Raw genomic sequence first — 20,209 nt, forward strand, 5'->3', positions numbered from 1 at the left:
ATATATATATATATATATATATATATATATATATATATATATAAGGTTCTGTGCTAGGACCGATTTTCTTCACTTTATACATGCTTCCCTTAGGCAGTATTATTAGAAAGCATTGCTTAAATTTTCATTGTTTCGCAAATGATACCCAGCTTTATCTATCCATGAAGCCAGAGGACACACACCAATTAGTTAAACTGCAGGAATGTCTTTCAGACATAAAGACATGGATGACCTCTAATTTCCTGCTTTTAAATTCAGATAAAACTGAAGTTATTGTACTTGGCTCCACAAATCTTAGAAACATGGTGTCTAACCAGATCCTTACTCTGGATGGCATTACCCTGACCTCTAGTAATACTGTGAAAAATCTTGGAGTCATTTTTGATCAGGATATGTCCTTCAATGCGCATATTAAGCAAATATGTAGGACTGCTTTTTTGCATTTGCGCAATATCTCTAAAATTAGAAAGGTCTTGTCTCAGAGTGATGCTGAAAAGCTAATTCATGCATTTATTTCTTCTAGGCTGGACTATTGTAATTCATTATTATCAGGTTGTCCTAAAAGTTCCCTGAAAAGCCTTCAGTTAATTCAAAATGCTGTAGCTAGAGTGCTGACAGGGACTAGAAGGAGAGAGCATATTTCACCCATATTGGCTTCTCTTCATTGGCTACCTGTTAATTCCAGAATAGAATTTAAAATTTTTCTTCTTACTTATAAGGTTTTGAATAATCAGGTCCCATCTTATCTTAGGGACCTCATAGTACCATATCACCCCAATAGAGCGCTTCGCTCTCAGACTGAAGGCTTACTTATAGTTCCTAGGGTTTGTAAGAGTAGAATGGGAGGCAGAGCCTTCAGCTTTCAGGCTCCTCTCCTGTGGAACCAGCTCCCAATTCGGATTAGGGAGATAGACACCCTCTCTACTTTTAAGATTAGGCTTAAAACTTTCCTTTTTGAAAAAGCTTATAGTTAGGGTTGGATCAGGTGACCCTGAACCATCCCTTAGTTATGCTGCTATAGACTTAGACTGCTGGGGGGTTCCCATGATGTACCCAGTGTTTCTTTTTATTCACCTCTTTTTGCTCTGTATGCACCACTCTGCTTTTAATCATTGGTGATTGATCTCTGCTCTCTTCCACAGCATGTCTTTTTCCTGGTTCTCTCCCTCAGCCCCAACCAGTCCCAGCAGAAGACTGCCCCTCCCTGAGCCTGATTCTGCTGGAAGTTTCTTCCTGTTAAAAGGGAGTTTTCCTTCCCACTGTCGCCAAGTTCTTGCTCATAGGGGGTCGTTTTGATCGTTGGGGTTTTTCTGTAATTATTGTATGGCTTTTGCCTTACAATATAAAGCGCCTTAGGGAAACTGTTTGTTGTGATTTGGAGCTATATAAATAAAATTGATTTGATTTGATTTTGATATATATATTTACTGTATATATAAACATGCGAACATCCAGCATCACCCGAATACGAAAGCTGCTGACAGTTTTGGTCTCGTAGTCAGACCTGTTCACTTTCTTCCCCTCAATGAAGAACTTGCTAACAGATGGTCTGGTCCTTAGCTTAAGTTTTCAGTCTGTGTTTTTTTCCATTGCTGTTTTGATATTTATGCAGTATGTTTTTTTCTGATCACGTTTTTTGCTTCCTGGTTTGTAACGAAGTTTTCAATCTGTTCTTGACTCTTCGGAGCTGTGTTTTCAGCTTGTTGGTCTTCATGTCATTTTGCACATCCACTTTGAGTTCGTCTGCTATTAATTCCTCCATTTTCTTTGTTCGCTTTATGTTTTATTTTACTTTGCAGAGTGAAAATTGTAAACAAAGTCATAAATCTGATACGAGATCTGGACCGATTGTCATGGTAACAGTCTTATATGGGAAAATATAAGACCGAAAATCAGCCAATCAGAGTGCGCGTACCATCGTAGCCTTATAATAATAAATATTATGGTTCATTTTTGTGTTATTTGTTTAAAATATGCAGTGTGTGTGCATGAATATGAAATTGTGTGGCTGCTTCTGTCTGACTTTTGTTTTTAGTTCCATGCCTTACCATGCAAACCTTTTGAATGGTTGCCAGGAACAACTATATTCTGCTAATAACTTGCATATATGTCAGAAAGTAATGTGTGCTGCAGGATGTTTAGCAGATCATCTCCACTCATGTTGGCTGTGACTCTCAGGAGGAGACAATGCTGGTAGTGCTGAGGAAGAAAGCAGAAGAACAAGCTGGAATTCAAGTTTGGTTTGAGGCTATTCCACATGAGCTCCCTGTACACAGCATTATCAAACCAGCACAGAATGCAGCTCTCAAAAATGAAATACACCGAGCAGCTCTGCACCCTGAGGAGCCAGCATCACCTGACCCAAGCCCAGCACATCCCTGCTGCCCCAGTTTGACTTACTACCAAGGAACAGGCTTGACAGCATCATTCATGACTGCAGTAGTCATCAGGCACAGTGAAATTTCTCAAGTCCACTCTGATCACAAAACATACACGTTCAAAATGTCATTAAAGCAATAATTTTGGTCTTAAAACCTCAACCTGTTTTTGTGAATAGTTACAACAGACATTCATTTTTAGGCTGTGTTTAATTTATTTCATATATTTACATTCGCAGCACCTATCCGACGGTGGTCCAAGTGTAATCTGATGACAATCTGACCGCAATTTACATATTCCAATGGCGCCAAAATGGGATCTGAAATGATTTGGGGGAGGTGATGGTCTAGTGGTTAAGGCATTGAGCTTGAGTCCAGAAGATCCTCAGTTCAAATCACAGCCTGACTAGAAAATCACTAAGGGCACTTGGGCAAAGTCTTTATCCCCTATTGCTCCCAGTGTGTAGTGAGGGCCTTGTATGGCACCCTCACATGGGAGTGAATGTGGGGCATTATTTGTAAAGTGCTTTGAGCATCTGATGTAGATGGAAAAGTGCTATATAAATGCAGTCCATTTACCATTCACCATTTGAGCGCATGAGGGACCCTTGAGATGGATCTGGCACCACAAAGCCTGCTAGTGTGACCTGCATGTGCCACGTATAATACTACAACTTTAACTTTTGACCCCTGTACAAAATGAAACTGACCTTTTTCACCATTCTTGCTGTTTTTATACCGTAACTCCATAGAATTCAGTCACATATAGTCCAAACTATACCTTTTTGGAATCTTTATGATCAGGCAAATAATGTGGAATATTTTTCAATATGATTGGAGCATCTTTTAATTTTGACCTCTGTGTAATTCTTCAATTAACTCAGCCACATGGGGTGTGCAGCCAGTACATTCTGAGTGCCGGTCCCAAGCCCGGATAAATGAGGAGGGTTGCGTCAGGAAGGGCATCCGGCGTAAAACAAGCCAACCCAACTATGCAGACTCAGAATTGAATTCCCATACCGGATCGGTCGCGGCCCGGGTTAACAACGTCCGCCACCGGTGCTATTGCCCAACAGGGTGCTGGTGGAAATTGGGCTACTGCTGGGCGAAGACGACGAAGAAGAGGAGGAAAACGTTGCCACGAACAGCGAGAGAAGAAGAAAACTAGAAGGGTGGAAATGAGAGTGGGGACTTTGAATGTTGGTAGTATGACTGGTAAAGGGAGAGAGCTGGCTGATATGATGGAGAGGAGAAAGGTAGACATATTGTGTGTGCAAGAGACCAAGTGGAAGGGAAGTAAGAGCAGGAGCATCGGCGGTGGGTACAAGTTGTTGTACCATGGTGAGGACAGGAAGAGAAATGGTGTTGGGGTCATTTTAAAGGAAGAGTATGTTAAAAGTGTGTTGGAGATTAAGTGAGTGTCTGACAGGGTGATGAGTGTGAAGTTGGAAATTGAAGGGGTGATGATGAATATCATCTGTGCATATGCCCCACAGGTAGGTTGTGAGATGAAGGGGAAAGAAGATTTCTGGAGTGTGTTAGATGAGGTGGTGGAGAGTGTGCCCAAGCATGAAAGAGTGGTGATAGGAGCAGACTTCAATGGGCATGTTGGTGAAGGGAACAGAGGTGATGAGGAAGTAATGGGTAGATATGGTATCAAGGATAGGAATGGGGAAGGACAGATGGTAGTTGATTTTGCAAAAAGGATGGAAATGGCTGTGGTGAATACCTACTTTAAGAAAAGGGAGGAGCACAGGGTAACATATAAGAGTGGAGGAAGGTGCACACAGGTGGACTACATTCTTTATAAGAGATGCAAGCTAAAAGAAATCACAGACTGTAAGGTGGTAGCAGGAGAGAGTGTCACTAGACAGCATAGGATGGTTGTTTGTAGGATGACTTTAGAGGTAAAGAAGAAGAAGAGAGTGAGAGCTCAACAAAGGATCAGATGGTGGAAGCTGAAGGAGGAAGACTGTTGTGTGAAATTTAACGAGCAGGTGAGAGAAGCACTAGTTGGAGGGGAAGCAATTTTGGACAACTGGAAAAGTACTGCAGATGTGGTGAGGGAGACAGCTAGGGCAGTACTGGGTATGACATCTGGACAGTGGAAGGAAGACAAGGAGACTTGGTGGTGGAATGAAGAGGTCCAGGAAAGCATAAGGAGAAAGAGGTTGGTGAAAAAGTTTTGGGATAGTCAGAGAGATGAAGAAAGTAGACAGGAGTACAAGAAGATGCGGCGTAAGGCGAGAAGAGAAGTGGCAAAAGCAAAGGAAAAGTCATATTGCGAGCTGTACAAGAAGTTGAATAGTAAGGAAGGAGAAAAGGACTTGTACCGATTGGCCAGACAAAGGGACAGAGCTGGAAAGGATGTGCAGCAGGTTAGGGTGGTAAAAGATGCACATGGTAATGTGCTGACAAGTGAGGAGTGTGTGCTGAGAAGGTGGAGGGAATATTTTGAAGAGTTGATGAATAAAGAAAATGAGCGAGAGAAAAGGCTGGATGATGTGGTGAGAGTAAATCAGGAAGTAAAAGAGATTAGCAAGGAAGAAGTGAGGGCTGCTATGAAGAGGATGAAGACTGGAAAGGCAGTTGGTCCAGATGACATTCCAATGGAGGCATGGAAATGTCTAGGAGAGATGGCAGTAGAGTTTCTAACCAGATTGTTTAATAAAATCTTGGAAAGTGAGAGGATGCCTGAGGAGTGGAGACGAAGTGTGCTGGTTCCTATTTTCAAGAACAAGGGTGATGTGCAGAGCTGCAGTAACTACAGAGGCATAAAGCTGATCAGCCACAGCATGAAGTTATGGGAAAGAGTAGTAGAAGCTAGACTTAGAAAACAGGTGAAGATCTGTGAGCAACAATATGGTTTCATGCCGAGAAAGAGCACTACAGATGCAATGTTTGCTCTGAGAATACTGTTGGAAAAGTACAGAGAAGGACAGAAAGAGTTACATTGTGTGTTTGTGGACTTAGAAAAAGCTTATGATAGGGTGCCAAGAGAAGAGTTGTGGCATTGTATGAGGAAGTCTGGAGTGGCAGAGAAGTACGTTAGGGTAGTGCAGGACATGTACAAGAATAGTGTGACAGCGGTGAGATGCGCAGTCGGAATGACAGACTCATTCAAGGTGGAGGTGGGATTACACCAAGGATCAGCTCTGAGTCCTTTCTTGTTTGCAGTGGTGATGGACAGGTTGACAGATGAGATCAGACAGGAGTCCCCATGGACTATGATGTTTGCAGATGACATTGTGATCTGTAGTGAGAGTAGAGAGCAAGTTGAGTCTAGTCTGGAGAAGTGGAGATATGCTTTGGAGAGAAGGGGAATGAAAGTCAGTAGAAGCAAGACTGAGTACATGTGTGTGAATGAGAGGGAGCCCAGTGGAATAGTGCAGTTACAAGGAGTAGAAGTGGTGAAAGTAGATGAGTTTAAATATTTGGGGTCAACTGTTCAAAGTAATGGAGAGTGTGGTAGAGAGGTGAAGAAGAGAGTGCAGGCAGGGTGGAGTGGGTGGAGAAAGGTGGCAGGAGTGATTTGTGACCGAAGAATATCAGCAAGAGTGAAGGGGTAAGTTTACAAAACAGTAGTGAGACCAGCTATGTTGTATGGTTTAGAGACAGTGGCACTAACAAAAAGACAGGAGGCAGAGCTGGAGGTGGCAGAGCTGAAGATGTTGAGATTCTCTTTGGGAGTGACAAGATTAGGAATGAACATATCAGAGGGACAGCTCAGGTGGGACGGTTTGGAGACAAAGTCAGAGAGGCGAGATTGAGATGGTTTGGACATGTGCAGAGGAGGGACCCAGGGTATATAGGGAGAAGGATGCTGAGGATGGAGCCACCAGGCAGGAGAAGAGGGAGACCAAAGAGGAGGTTCATGGATGTGCTGAGAGAGGACATGCAGGTGGTTGGTGTGACAGAGGAAGATACAGAGGACAGGGTGAGATGGAAACGAATGATCTGCTGTGGCGAACCCTAACGGGAACAGCCGAAAGATAAAGAAGAAGTGTAATTCTTCAATTGACCCCTACCTGACCACCAATAGAAAATTTTTTTTTTTCAAAAGAGGATTGTCTGAGGAGTATTTCTGCCAAATTTGATTCTTTTATCATCATTTGCAGGAATCCACTCTAAATATTCTCTTATCCGCTGCACTAAAGACCGCTGTCCATCACACGTTAATTTCCCAGCCATTTACAGCAGGGTGGTCTGGGACAATGTAGATGAAGTATCTTTTCCAACAACACAGACAAGTAGCGTGACCAGGAGGTGAATCCAGATCTTCTAACTCAACATCGAACTAATCTACCTGCACTAAAAGAATCTTAAGACTCTCCCAGGAATTAACTCAAGAACATAGCAGGTTACTGCCCCAAACCAAGGCCAGTACCCTTTTACAACTGGGTGGACTGAGAAAATACAGATAAATTGTCTTGTCCAAGGACACAGACAGGTAGTCTGAAACACACCCCTGGAATCTCAGATTATAGATTGGTAGTTCACCTTCTATGCCACAGAGCCACCTGATCTGCATTCTCTCATCTGTGTTCCTGTAAAGGAGGGGAGGGAGAGCAGACAAATTAAAGAAATTAAATCAATCCACTGATTGAAGCATTGTGGTTAAACTGAATGAATTGTTTTATGTTGCTGTGCTGAATGGAAAACTTCCTTAATCAGTGACTTAGTTCCCATAATCTTTGTTGCTGTTCCTACAGTGTCATTGTTTTAACTGTTACTGCAGAGATCCAGAGGTTTCTAATTGTCTGTCCCTCTCGTCTGTAGTGTCTCTCCTTATGTTTGTCCCACAAAAGAGATTTTCTGCCTACTTTGCCAGAAGTTAACTGGTATTTTTGTGCATCCCCCTAACTTTTAGCATTTTACTGGCATAATGACCCAGTACAGTTATTTACCAAATAGGGAAAAATTCAATATGGCTGTTTAAATCTCAAAAAATAAGCCCAAATATCCTGAAAAATATCTCCATTTCATATTTTGCATGTTTCATATCAATGAATTGAATATGAATATGAGTGATTACATGTGGGATCATATATAACGTGGCTGAAAAATGAGATGGCAGTAAGGCACATAAATATACAATATTTCAGATTTTACACAGCCTGTCACTATAAGATACAAATACAAAATGTACCTTGAAATGAACTGCCCCCAGTGGAAGCTTGGCCCTGGTCTAAATGCAGTCTGACAGAATGTGCAGCTCTTTTGACACTTGCATTATTGTTTCTTTCACTTGACTTTACTGCAAGTATACCGGCATTTGAAAAAAACGGCAAGTATACCGGCGGTTGAAAAAAAACATTCGAAACAGGTGCAAATAAGCTTCGAATTGCTGGTAGACTGAAGCTCAAATACTTTACAGTGCCATTACTATCAAAGAAGTTGGAATAGTTCAAATGTACCAGCTGGATTCCTCTGCGACCCGTTGAACCTGCTTTGCTGTGTTGCTGTGTTCACCGGTGCTGACTCAGGTGGCCTCTGAATGTGACTGTTTTGGGCCAAAGCTATTGCTTTTGTTGTTGTTGCAGGATAAAAATATGGATATCCTGGCAGCCTTGGTTCAGTTTGTGGTCCCAGCAGCCACGTGGCTCTGCTGAGTGGACGCTTTTACATTTGTGCTGTGATGCATGTATTCAGTCAGGTTGAAACATGGACCGTAATGTACTTTTAGTTGTTCTTTCTCCATGCAAAATGGGGTTAGGAGCATGAGACAAAATCTTTACAGTTCACCTCCACTCGTGTGTCTGTGTGTGTGTGTGTGTGTGTGTGTGTGTGTGTGTGTGTGTGTGTGTGTGTGTGTGTGTGTGTGTGTGTGTGTGTGTGTGTGTGTGTGTGTGTAAACAACCATATATGAAGCATAAAAAATGCATTAACAGCTACACTGGGATCCACTGAACGAGGTTTTGCAGTGAGGTGCAGACAGTTTGTTGTGCAGTGTGTGCTGGTGTGTAGTGATGTCACCCAGGGGGACCGAGGTGTTCATTACCTTTATAATGCCTTTTTCTGCATAACTGAGCGGCCCAGAAGACTTACTTCTTGGAAAATTACCTTGGCAACTGTAGCTATGTTTCCTGGGTGGCTCTCTATGAGCTGAGATGCTCAGTAGGTATTCTGTTTGTGTTTTATAATAATATAGCCTTTATTGTCATTGTACTTATAATAATAATAATCATCATCATCATCATAAGTTGGATTTATAGAGCGCCTTTTTTATTCAAGATACCCAAAGTGCTTACAAAGTTTCATTATTCATTCACTCGCACATTCACACATTTGTTTTGGTAAACTACTAATGTAGCCACTACTGATGGAAGCGTGGCTGCCATTCTGCACTTACGGCTCCTCCGACCACCACCTCATTCATACAGAGGCAAAGTGTGTTTAGTGTCTTGCCCAAAGACACAACAGCAGTATGCAGAATTTTTGACTGGTTGGGAGGACGACATGCTCTACCAACTGAGCTACTGCCACTCTATATACATAGATGCAACAAAATGTGCTCTCTGCATTTACAATTAGACACAATCCAACCACTAGGAGCAGTGGGCAGCCAGAGTCCAGCACCAGAGACGCTGCCTTGGTCAGGAACAGAGAAAGCAGCAGGCTGTAAATAAGGGTTTTTTTGTTTTTGATTGTGGGAGGAAACCAGAGTACCTGGGGGAAACCCACACAGACACAGGGAAAGCATGCAAACTCCACACAGAAAGGGCTGGAAGCGATCCCACGGCCTTCTTGCTGCGAGGCATCAGTGCTAAACATAGTTGCTGTGGTGGAAAAGTGTTTCTTTGCAAGCTGAAAACAGATATATTCGCTTCAAAGAACCTGAATGATCTCAAAATTTCAATGTTTTTCGATAACCATTAATATCATGTAACACTCACAGCTAAATCCACCAAAACATCCTTAAGAAGAAGAACCCAGCAGGCACACTACGTGTTAGTCACATGAAATTCATATAACCCATGTACGTGTAAATTACATAAATATTTGGTAGAATATGTTAATCGAATTTACGTGTTTAGAATATGTTAATCACATTTACGTGTTTTATGTATGCTGAATATATGTGTTGAAAAACACGCAGTTTTCACATAGAATGAACCCAACGCATCTGTCATTTGATAATTTCATTTTATTTTACAGGTATACACTGAAAATTGAACTCAGTTTAGATAACATAACAGTATGGCAGCACGTTTTGTTTTCAAATAATTGCAAAAAGTAAAGAATTGTCAATCAAAACATCCCTAACACAAGTACGTACAGCTTTTAAAAATTACAATCAATGAGTTACTGTTAAATACACATGCCAAAAAATTAGGTGTTGAGTTAACTACAGCTCTAACTTTTGAAATACAAGTTTATTCTAATCATATTTCTTTTCAGCGTAAATAATCATGGGTAAATAATCTTCTTCTTCTTCCACATTCAATGGCGCATGGCACCATCTTAAGGTCCATTTCCTGCCACCTACCGGGCTGGTGAGTGGCCACTAAGACTCTACAAAATTCTAGCTCCTGGCAACCACAGTCATTTGTTTAGATGCATGGGTAATGTTTGCACGCAATGATACGAATTATGCCGATTATTCATCATAACGTTTCACACTCGTAGAATCTACATTTAAAACACGTGAACACTGTCACGAAATATTTGTGTTGGGTTTTTGATTTCCTCTATATGTAGAATTTACATAAATATCATGTGGGGATACGTAACTAGCTTATGATGCATCCTTTCTACGTATATTTTACATATATGTGCCTGCTGGGAGAGCTCAGATTAAAGTATACCTGCACCAAACCAAAAACATACTCCTACAAAAACATCTTGTAAATTGACCTTTGCTTTGCCAGATTTCAGACCTGCCCTGAAGGTTAATGATTACTGTTATACAAAGCATTTTCTATGACTGAAAATGATTTATAGAAATTGGTTTGACTAATCCTGCAAGCCACACCCTCAAAAAAGAACTGCTGTCTCGATGAGAAAACATGATGCATGGATTTAAAGCTCTTTCAACTTAATAACTTTAGTTAAGTTGAAATAACTTCGACCCCAGGTACATTATCGGACTTACTTCAGTACAAGAGAGTCATTAATACAACAGTGTTATTTTGTATACCTGGACACAACCTAATGCTAAACAGGGTGTGGGATTTCTTCATCCTGAATGCATACAGAAAGGACAAGCAGGTTTTCTGTACCACTTAAGGGGAATGCACAACACTTACTATCCAGTCTCAGTGTACCATCGTCTATGTTCCCAACCTGGCTATAGCTGCCACTCTGGCATGGCCACCATACTTTTTTGGGGAGGCCATGGTATGCTGAGGCTGGATTATAAGTGTTTAATCCCCTTAAGTGGTACTGATTATGTCAAACTCATCTTCAGGCTGATGGACTTGTGCAAAGCAGCATACATCACAACTCAAGTGTCACTGCTGGTTTCTGACCAATAAGTAAGTCCCTTTGGCTGCTCCCTTGGGTCGTGACAGCAAATCTGAGGTGGATCTACATGTTGAATTGGCACAAGTTTTACACCGAATGCCTTCCTGACTGAACTCCACATTACATGGAGAAAAGTGGGAGGGATGGGTTTTGAACTGGGAACCTTCCTCACTGAAACCAAGTGCACTAACGACTTGGCCCACTTGCATTTTGCACTCCCATCACCCATGTTACGTAATTACCAAATGCATGTGTGCCCATGAGCATGTTGGTCTTAAAATGAGGTGTGGTCACGTGCAATGATATTCTGAGGCAGGAGAAGAACTAAAGTCCAAAGCTGAATGCTGACTTTGCTGCTGTTGGATTCACATGCTTGTGAACTCTGATGGTACACACAGAGGCACAGCAGTGCTAATCTTCAGACAAATGGAGAGAGTGAGAATGGTTCCCAGTCAAACACTGCCTCTGGACTCTTTCTCAATCATTAGTACTCTGTCTCCATCTCACCATCAGTCATTTCACATAAATGAGATAACGATATGTTGGGGGAATGCTGAGTGAATACAGTGTCATTGAAAAGTCCCGAATATAATTGAAAATGAAGGCTTGACTAAAAAAAATGAAGCTTTCAACAAATGACTTGCTTGAAGGAGAAGGTGACACTGAGACAGTGAGGTGGACAAGGATGGATTGTGTAAAGTGAAACACAGAACTGTGAGGCACATGAGCAGTGATTAGGCTGTTAAAACAAGATGAATCACTTGAAGCAGAAGCTTCACTCCATAATGAAAGTGATCATGGTAGTTCTGGGCTTCTGAGCAGCAGCTGCAAACAGTACAACAGATGCCAACTATCACTGCAGTCACTTCTCGAAATTTTAAGCAGAATCCAAACATATGGGCTGCAGCCATTAGTGCAGTGGGCTGCAGTCTTTTAATGGGTGCTTTAGCTCTGTCCTTTGGCTGTTATGTGCAGCATTCCACTGTTTTAACGTGCAGGAATAGATCTTCTGTAATGTTGGCTTTACTGTACTTAAGTGGGGCAGATATGTGAAACGTTTTATGGTAAAAGCACAAACATTTGTACACATTGATGTGGTTTTAAGAAAAAAAATATATTATGCCCTGCTCAAATTTTTTAAACATTTTTTAAATCATTATAATTGTAGTTGGAATGTAATCAGTCTGCAAGAAAACACAGAAAATTACTCTTCATTTGTATGTGACATATGGTATATTAATAGAGACAGAGCATTTTGAATATCCATCTTGAATTTTGCTATTTGTCCTCAGGGGAAACATTGAGCTTGGCATGATAACTATTTTTTATGGTATATCTGTTATGGTTAGAGGTCCAGACGGACCCGGACCAATTCAAGCAATGGACCCAAAAGCTAGGGAGCAAGACAAGGAGTGGTTTACAAAAGAAAAGATATTTATTCTAAGGACACAATATATATGCTGCGCTGGGGGTGCCTGCAGAATGGAGAGTGGCCCACCTCCTGGCGGTGAAAATAGGGAGCTGCAGTATCCCGAGCCAGTCTTGAAGGAGAACTAAAAGTAGAGATTCAGGGACCAGGACCAGGTGGAATGCACGACTTCAAGACCAGGAACTAAGGGAAATGAAGACACAGATGGTGAGTGAAAGCACTGGTAACACTGGAAGCCTTAAATAGTCACAGTTCACAGAAGGCTTAAAATAGTGTTGTTTACAGTTCAGGGAATAATGTTCTCCTCTTAGGAAAGGTTTACTGTTCAGAAAGAGTTCACAGTTCATTAATTGTCTCCAGAGGTCAGAGGTCAAGTGCTGCGTGCTGTGAGGTAGTTCCAGTTAAGCAGGACTTAGACAGCTGGGCTCTTCAATATCAGAGTTTATGCAGTTCTTAGGAAGAGTTCTTGGAACAGTTCTTTATCTTAGCACAGTCACAGATAGGAACGAGTGAGAATGGGATCCCACTGAGACGAGAAGGAACTTAACTGGCATGAAGCAGAGCCGAGGAGTTCCAAGGTGACTTGCTGTGCTAGAACACCAGGAAAGACAGTTCACTCTAATACAGGAATGGCCAGGTTACCTTGAGTTTAGTTGCGGGAAGCTCTGACGTCTTAGGTGCATGGGAGCAGCAGGAAGACATGGTCAAGGTCACAGACAAGCAATCAGGCTTGGTCCTCATGGAATGGTCTGGATCATGGGTCATGGGTTGTGGAAGAGTCTATCATGAACCTGGCCCCAGGAAAGGTACACCAACCAAGAATCCGGCACTACTGATCAGAAAGTCTGAGTTTATATAGTCTGCCCTCATCAGCCGCTCATACACTCCAGGTGTGCAGCAGAGATGAGCGGTAAGGAGCAGCCGTATAGAACTCAACAGAGGGCGCCATCTTGGGGGAAAAACTCACACATGACAACAGGTTTAAAACAACTGTTTCACATCTCTGCCCCACTATATATTATACAGAAACAAATGAAGTACTTCCTGTTTTCTTAGATGCTGAATTCTAATTACACTTACATTGATTTTAAAAAAGAGAGCTTGGTATAATATTATTATAATACATTTTTCATTATGTATTGGACAATGTCTATGCAATAAAATACCCAATTGTAGTGATATTTTACAAATATCCGCCCCTGTACTTTCTGAGGTAGTGTTCGTAGCTACAGAATGACCGCAAACCAACACTTTAAATCTTTAATATTTCAAACTGAACATGGGTATGAAAGTTATTGCAGCTCATTTGACTGTGGTTTCCTCCAGTTGGGGATCACATACTGCCTGCTCACCACAGACCTCATGCATTTTGTCTCTGCCTCCCTCTCAGTGCCATTTCACCAGAAGCTTTGAAAAATAGAAGTGAGGACACTACGAGTCAATAAGCCACCTGTCTGGATTCCCCGTAGTTCAGCCAGAGCTCATTTGGAGTTGCTCCAATCTCTGACACTCTCCTGCACTGACAGGCCACATTAGTTTTCTCAACACCCTCAATGGGAACACTGAGAAGATATCAAGCCAACAAAAAAAACTCATGGCCTGTCTGAAGCAGGCTTAGTACCGTCTTTACAATCAGAGCCGAGGCTATTACAGCCAGAGCCCCGGATGATCCTCAGAGAACGGGAAAGGAAGACTTCCGCTGTTCCAAATGACTTGATTTATTTATTTTTTTTAATCTGTGCACTTTGTTTCTGTGCATAGTCAAGGACTGCAGCAAACATTTGTTTGTGGTTGCAAAGTGCATGCAAAGATGATGGTTACTCATAACTAGTGCTCCCAGGTGATTCAAAATGTATCTGATTAATGGAAAAGTTTGGAATTAATTGATCTAAATTAATCACATTTACATTTTTTCTGTTGTTTACATGCAATTTTTTAAAACTGGGCTCCTTTTTTCAAAATTTTCACACAATTATACAAACATCGCTCTCAATTTGAATAACTCCTAGATTGTTCACTTCAGTTAAAACATATACACATATTTTAAAAACATACACACATTTATACAAATGCTGTTTTATTTTCATCTCACTAACACGGTCTTCAAATAATCAGACACTATTGCAGTCAGTTACTCACTACTGCGATCAATACAAATCACATTTGTAAAAACCCCTGTTTCAGGAAATAGCATGTGTGAGACTTTTTTGCCAGACATTTTTATATAAGATATCATTTAGATGCCAAAAAATATTGACAAACCCACATTTGTCATGATTACATTGAGGTATACAGATACTATAAACTTACCAAGTACTGCACAGCACTGATGCTGCAGACTGAAAATATGTACAGTTTTTTACAACTGCTATGACCCATTTGTCAGAACCTTAAACACTTTTTCAAAACTGTTAACGCACATCACACCTGAAACACACAATTCCCCAAATAGGTTTCATGCTCAAATTCACACAGTGTAAATAAACACAGACACACACTTCCAAAATACAATAATACACTAACACAGTTCACCAAATCTAAAAAAAAGCACTGACACATGTTTTCTACCAGCAGAAACATTTAGTCAGTCACAGCACAGTGTCATAAAAAACACTGACAACTGATGGAATAACACAAACTGAATCACTTTCCATGTGTCAAATCTACTTTTTTCCTTTTTTGTTTACAATCAACAGATTACTGTATTGATCGTACGTGTAAATTAATGTTTGTGTTGATGTTCTTCATTTTTCATTTGTTGGGCATGAAGTTTGTTCCTTTTTTTGTATAACACTCAGCACACAAGTGAACAACCCATGTCACAGCAGGTTTGCAGAATGTTTATGAAGGAAGAAGACAGTAAATGACAGGATTTGCAGTAAACACTTTAATGTATTGCAAATGAAAATGACTTACAGTACAGTAAAGAGGAAGAAAATCAGCATTTAGCTGTCATTCATTATTGTATTGTCAAATACACAAAAAGGAAAAGGAGCAGGGGCAGCACAGTGGCTTAGTGGTTAGCATTGTTGCCTCACAGCGAGAAGGTCGAGAGTTCAATTCCCGTGGCCTTTCTGTGTGGCGCTTGCATGTTGTCCCCGTGTTTGCGTGGGTTTCCTCCGGGTGCTCTGGTTTCCTCCCACGTTTCCTCCCTGCATGTAACTATGCAGCCATGACGAGGCAATAGTTTGTGTCCTGCTGTACGTCTGGCAACATGAGTGCCAATTTGACAACTGAGTGCATTTTCACAATGCCAAAAAAAAAAAAAAAAAGTAGGCAGGATTGGACTGTGAGAGGCAGAAAAATAGCAGCGAGGACTACATACTTGAGAGTAAGCAACCATATGCTACTGTAAGCAAGACTAGGAACGTAACCGTACCTCTTCACACCGCAGCCTACACAGGGACTACGCCAAATCTGTGCAATTTTCCACCATACTCCATACGCATCACAGCACAACCTTATGCAAGCCCGGTGTGAAAGGGGCTGTAGTTCACCAGGATTCAGCACATGCCACCCCTTAAAATGACATATGACAATTTCATTGATTAATTTCATGTTACTGCATGGCCAAGAACACCCATGACAAATTATGTGACTATTTGAGCTATTCCACACAGCACCATTCCTTCCCATTTCATCTCAAATAGCAAATCGTGCACATCTTTGAAGCATCACAGTAAGTTCTTGATCCTTCTTTTGTCAATCTTGAACAAAGTGTGTATATGCAGTAGTTACGGCCATTATCGGGGCAGTTTTGAAATCGGGTGAATTTTTCAAGCCGTTCAAAAATGTCATCCTGATTTGCCAAATCTGCATTATTACACGGTCACTTCTAGATTTTTTTAGTCTTAACATCTTCAATCATTTTCAAACATCTTTAAACGGGGTAGTGAGCACAGCTTGATACTTGTTAGATTGTGTTCCATAGGGGTAAAAAGTTGAAGCAGATACATTTGTTGTGGTTGGCCGAGGACGCAGCCAACTGCAGCTTTACTTTTGTTTTTGAGTGGGTTGCCAGGTCTGCACGTTATAAGCTAGCCTGTTGGGAGGCAACCTGGAGTAAGCCGTTTCATCCCATCTTTGCACTTTTTCTGGATTGTGGGGGATCGTAATAGAATGGTGCCCTGTGGAATCGGGGTGTAAATAGAAACTTTTTGGTACTCTGCACTTAACATTGTGCTCAAAACAAATGTTGTGTGAATGGCAAAGCAGAGCTGCTGACACCTCAAATGCACTTGCAATATGCATATTGAACCAAGCACTCCAGATCAGTTTTCATAACACTGTGACCATCTGCGTAATATAGTATAGGTCCCTCTTGCATCCCCACTTGAGGATTCAGTTGAAGTCTCGCAGACTGCTATGTGCTCAGTGTTCAAGTTTATATCTGACCAGACTTCAACAGCTGGCTGGAGAGCTTGCAGACATGGAAACAAATAGTGAGCCAAATGGAATGTTGGGAATTCTGTGACCAGAACCTGAAAGTTCCTGGGTATTGTGTTTGAGTCCACGGCGCACTCGGGATATGATCTAGGGGAGTTACAGTGCATGGCTTGGTAGAAATTCCAGGCTGCATAAACAGCTGAGAAAGGAGGTCACTGTGGTGCTTAACCTGACCTGTCCTTCAATTAAAGTTGAACGTTTACACATTAAGCACATCTTGATGTCACTTCCACTGTGAATGTGTTCAGAGACAGAATTACAGCTATTATGTCAATATCCAAATACTCATGTTGCCTGGGTCGTCTGCCTGCGTTGTTGCGGTCTAGGACCTCTTACAGGGTGGAGAATGCACCCTATGTAAGAGGTCAATCAATCAATCAATCAATTTTTTTATATAGCGCCAAATCACAACAAACAGTTGCCCCAAGGCGCTTTATATTGTAAGGCAAGGCCATACAATAATTATGTAAAACCCCAACGGTCAAAACGACCCCCTGTGAGCAAGCACTTGGCTACAGTGGGAAGGAAAAACTCCCTTTTAACAGGAAGAAACCTCCAGCAGAACCAGGCTCAGGGAGGGGCAGTCTTCTGCTGGGACTGGTTGGGGCTGAGGGAGAGAACCAGGAAAAAGACATGCTGTGGAGGGGAGCAGAGATCGATAACTAATGATTAAATGCAGAGTGGTGCATACAGAGCAAAAAGAGAAAGAAACAGTGCATCATGGGAACCCCCCAGCAGTCTACGTCTATAGCAGCATAACTAAGGGATGGTTCAGGGTCACCTGATCCAGCCCTAACTATAAGCTTTAGCAAAAAGGAAAGTTTTAAGCCTAATCTTAAAAGTAGAGAGGGTGTCTGTCTCCCTGATCTGAATTGGGAGCTGGTTCCACAGGAGAGGAGCCTGAAAGCTGAAGGCTCTGCCTCCCATTCTACTCTTACAAACCCTAGGAACTACAAGTAAGCCTGCAGTCTGAGAGCGAAGCGCTCTATTGGGGTGATATGGTACTATGAGGTCCCTAAGATAAGATGGGACCTGATTATTCAAAACCTTATAAGTAAGAAGAAGAATTTTAAATTCTATTCTAGAATTAACAGGAAGCCAATGAAGAGAGGCCAATATGGGTGAGATATGCTCTCTCCTTCTAGTCCCCGTCAGTACTCTAGCTGCAGCATTTTGAATTAACTGAAGGCTTTTTAGGGAACTTTTAGGACAACCTGATAATAATGAATTACAATAGTCCAGCCTAGAGGAAATAAATGCATGAATTAGTTTTTCAGCATCACTCTCAGGTCCTAAACCTATGTAATATGCGATACCACCACATGTTCCAGGGACAGAATTACAACAGTTGTGTCAATGTGCACTCATGTATCTGACTGTATGTACTGTGTGAGACTGAATAAATTTGGAATGAAATTTGTTTTTTAATTAAGTAGATGTATTAGTTGTTGCAGTTAGAAACTTCAGTGTTTGTTCCTTCATCACCATAATAAAATAATCAGGTTTATGAGGAAATTTATGTTCATCTCATTTCCATCTCTGATAGAAATAACCACAAGTTCAGATATTTCCTTGGATTCAAGAGATGCTGATCCATGAAGAGATTCAGACTGTTTTGAGTTCTTTGTGAAGTTTTTCATTATGATTTTAACAATCTGATGTCTCTCTGATTGCTGTTATGCTTTATGACAAATAGAGTGTTAAAGATAAAGTTTTCTCCAAATGTTATTTTTCTCAACTTGTGCAGCACCCAGCATCCTGCGTCACCCTACAAAGCCATTTACACTCACTCCCCCATCATAAACTTGGTGGCTGGGATGTGACAGACTAAATCTGGAAAAAAATGGGTTATTCTTAAGCAAAGAAGACTTAATCATCACACATTTTGGCTTCACCAAAACCATTTATCCAACCCGAAGATGCACTGTGCTCAGTATTTTCCAACTCGGCCATAATTCAGTTATGCTTTCCCCAATACACAAAAAAGCTCCAAAAGCACAATGAAGTTCATACAATAGTCTTTTCTATGTATTTCTATGTCAATGTCCCTATAAACTCATCAGTCACTATCTTGTAACTAACTGATGGTTTCTCTGTGTCCCACAAGCCGTGCTCATCTTTGTGTCTGAGTGTGGTGCTGGGTGTATCCAAGGGCCCAGAAGAAAACAAAAATACATTCAGTTCTGGCAGGCAGTTAAAAAAAAAAAAAACTCATTACCTTGCAGCACATTATGGGCACAAGAGCATCATGATAATAATTTAGTCACACTGCCAATTTAGCTGTGGTTTACCCACATGCATTCCACCTGTATGTGTGTGCATGAGCATAATCTATCAAACTACCTCACATATCCACAGCTTAATATTGTCCCCATTCGCTGTGCAGTGCTGATAGCGCAGCATCGCCTCCAGCCAAAGTAAGCGTGCGACGTCATGCCTGTTTATTGTGGTTGTAAATGATAGCATTTCCATTAAGAAGATGGAATATTTTGCAGAATCACTTTATTACACAGCTGGTCACCGCTGATTTCTGAGTTTGTTTTACATTTCCTGGCAACATGTAAAATGTTGTGAATATTGCTGATATAAGATCTTTATTTTTAATCTCTGTTCCTATGTCCTTTCTCCTTATCTCCCCCTCACCTGTCCTTGTATTCTTACCTATCTCTCTCTAAAGCAACAGTATTGCTGCATCAGCAGTGTGCGCCTTCAACCTGAGTGCCATCACCCAGACCTTCAACGGGCCCTTCCGCTCTCAGGAGAACCCTCGCTCCACCTGGCTTCCCACACCCAATCCTATCCACAACTTCCAGGTTAGTTCATCTTGAGGAAGACAGCAATCTTTCAATGAAAATGATTATAAATGGTAACAGTTCTCTTTATTGTGTTGGAAACATCAATTTTTAGTCATATTTTGTCAGTGACACCCTTTCCATAAAAAAGAAACAAACAAGCACAAAAACACTCACTTGCATCATAATTCCAGATCTTCTTGTTCTGCATTTTCAATGTACGGTGCATCCAGAAAGTATTCCCATATTGTTTTCCTCAAAATTCTACCCCATAATGACATTGTAGTTTTTTTTTTTTAGATTTTTGAAAATGTATTAAATATTAAAAAAACCTAACAAATCACATGTGCATAAGTATTTACAACCTTTGTCATGAAGCTCAGAATTGAGCTCAAGTGTCTCCTGTTTCCACTAATCATCCTTGAGATGTTTCTACTGCTTAACTGGAGTCCACCTGCGGTAAATTCAGTTGACTGGAAATGATTTGGAAAGACACATATATTTACATATAAGGTCCCACATTTGACAGTGCATGTCAAAGCACAAACCAAGCATGAAGTCAAAGGAATTGTCTGTAGACCTCCCAGAGAGGATTGCCTCAAGGCACAAATCTGGGGAAGGGTACGGAAACATTTCTGCTGCTTTGAAGGTCCCAATGAGCACAGTGGCCTCCATCATCTGTAAATGGAAGAAGTTCA

The 20,209-nt window shown here is 41.2% G+C and overlaps 1 protein-coding gene across 4 annotated transcripts in view; it reads left to right on the forward strand.

Moving 5' to 3' along the window:
• The window catches only part of sema5ba (sema domain, seven thrombospondin repeats (type 1 and type 1-like), transmembrane domain (TM) and short cytoplasmic domain, (semaphorin) 5Ba), a 945,671-nt gene that overhangs the window by 710,533 nt on the left and 214,929 nt on the right, over positions 1-20,209 (forward strand). For all 4 annotated transcript variants that reach the window (XM_034185844.1, XM_034185841.1, XM_034185842.1 and 1 more), the window contains one exon: positions 19,397-19,532. In XM_034185844.1, the coding sequence (XP_034041735.1) occupies positions 19,397-19,532 (136 nt within the window). The remainder of the gene's footprint in view (positions 1-19,396; positions 19,533-20,209) is intronic.

The sequence above is a fragment of the Thalassophryne amazonica genome, chromosome 14 (assembly GCF_902500255.1).
Source record: "Thalassophryne amazonica chromosome 14, fThaAma1.1, whole genome shotgun sequence".
NCBI classification, from domain to species: Eukaryota; Metazoa; Chordata; class Actinopteri; order Batrachoidiformes; family Batrachoididae; genus Thalassophryne; species Thalassophryne amazonica.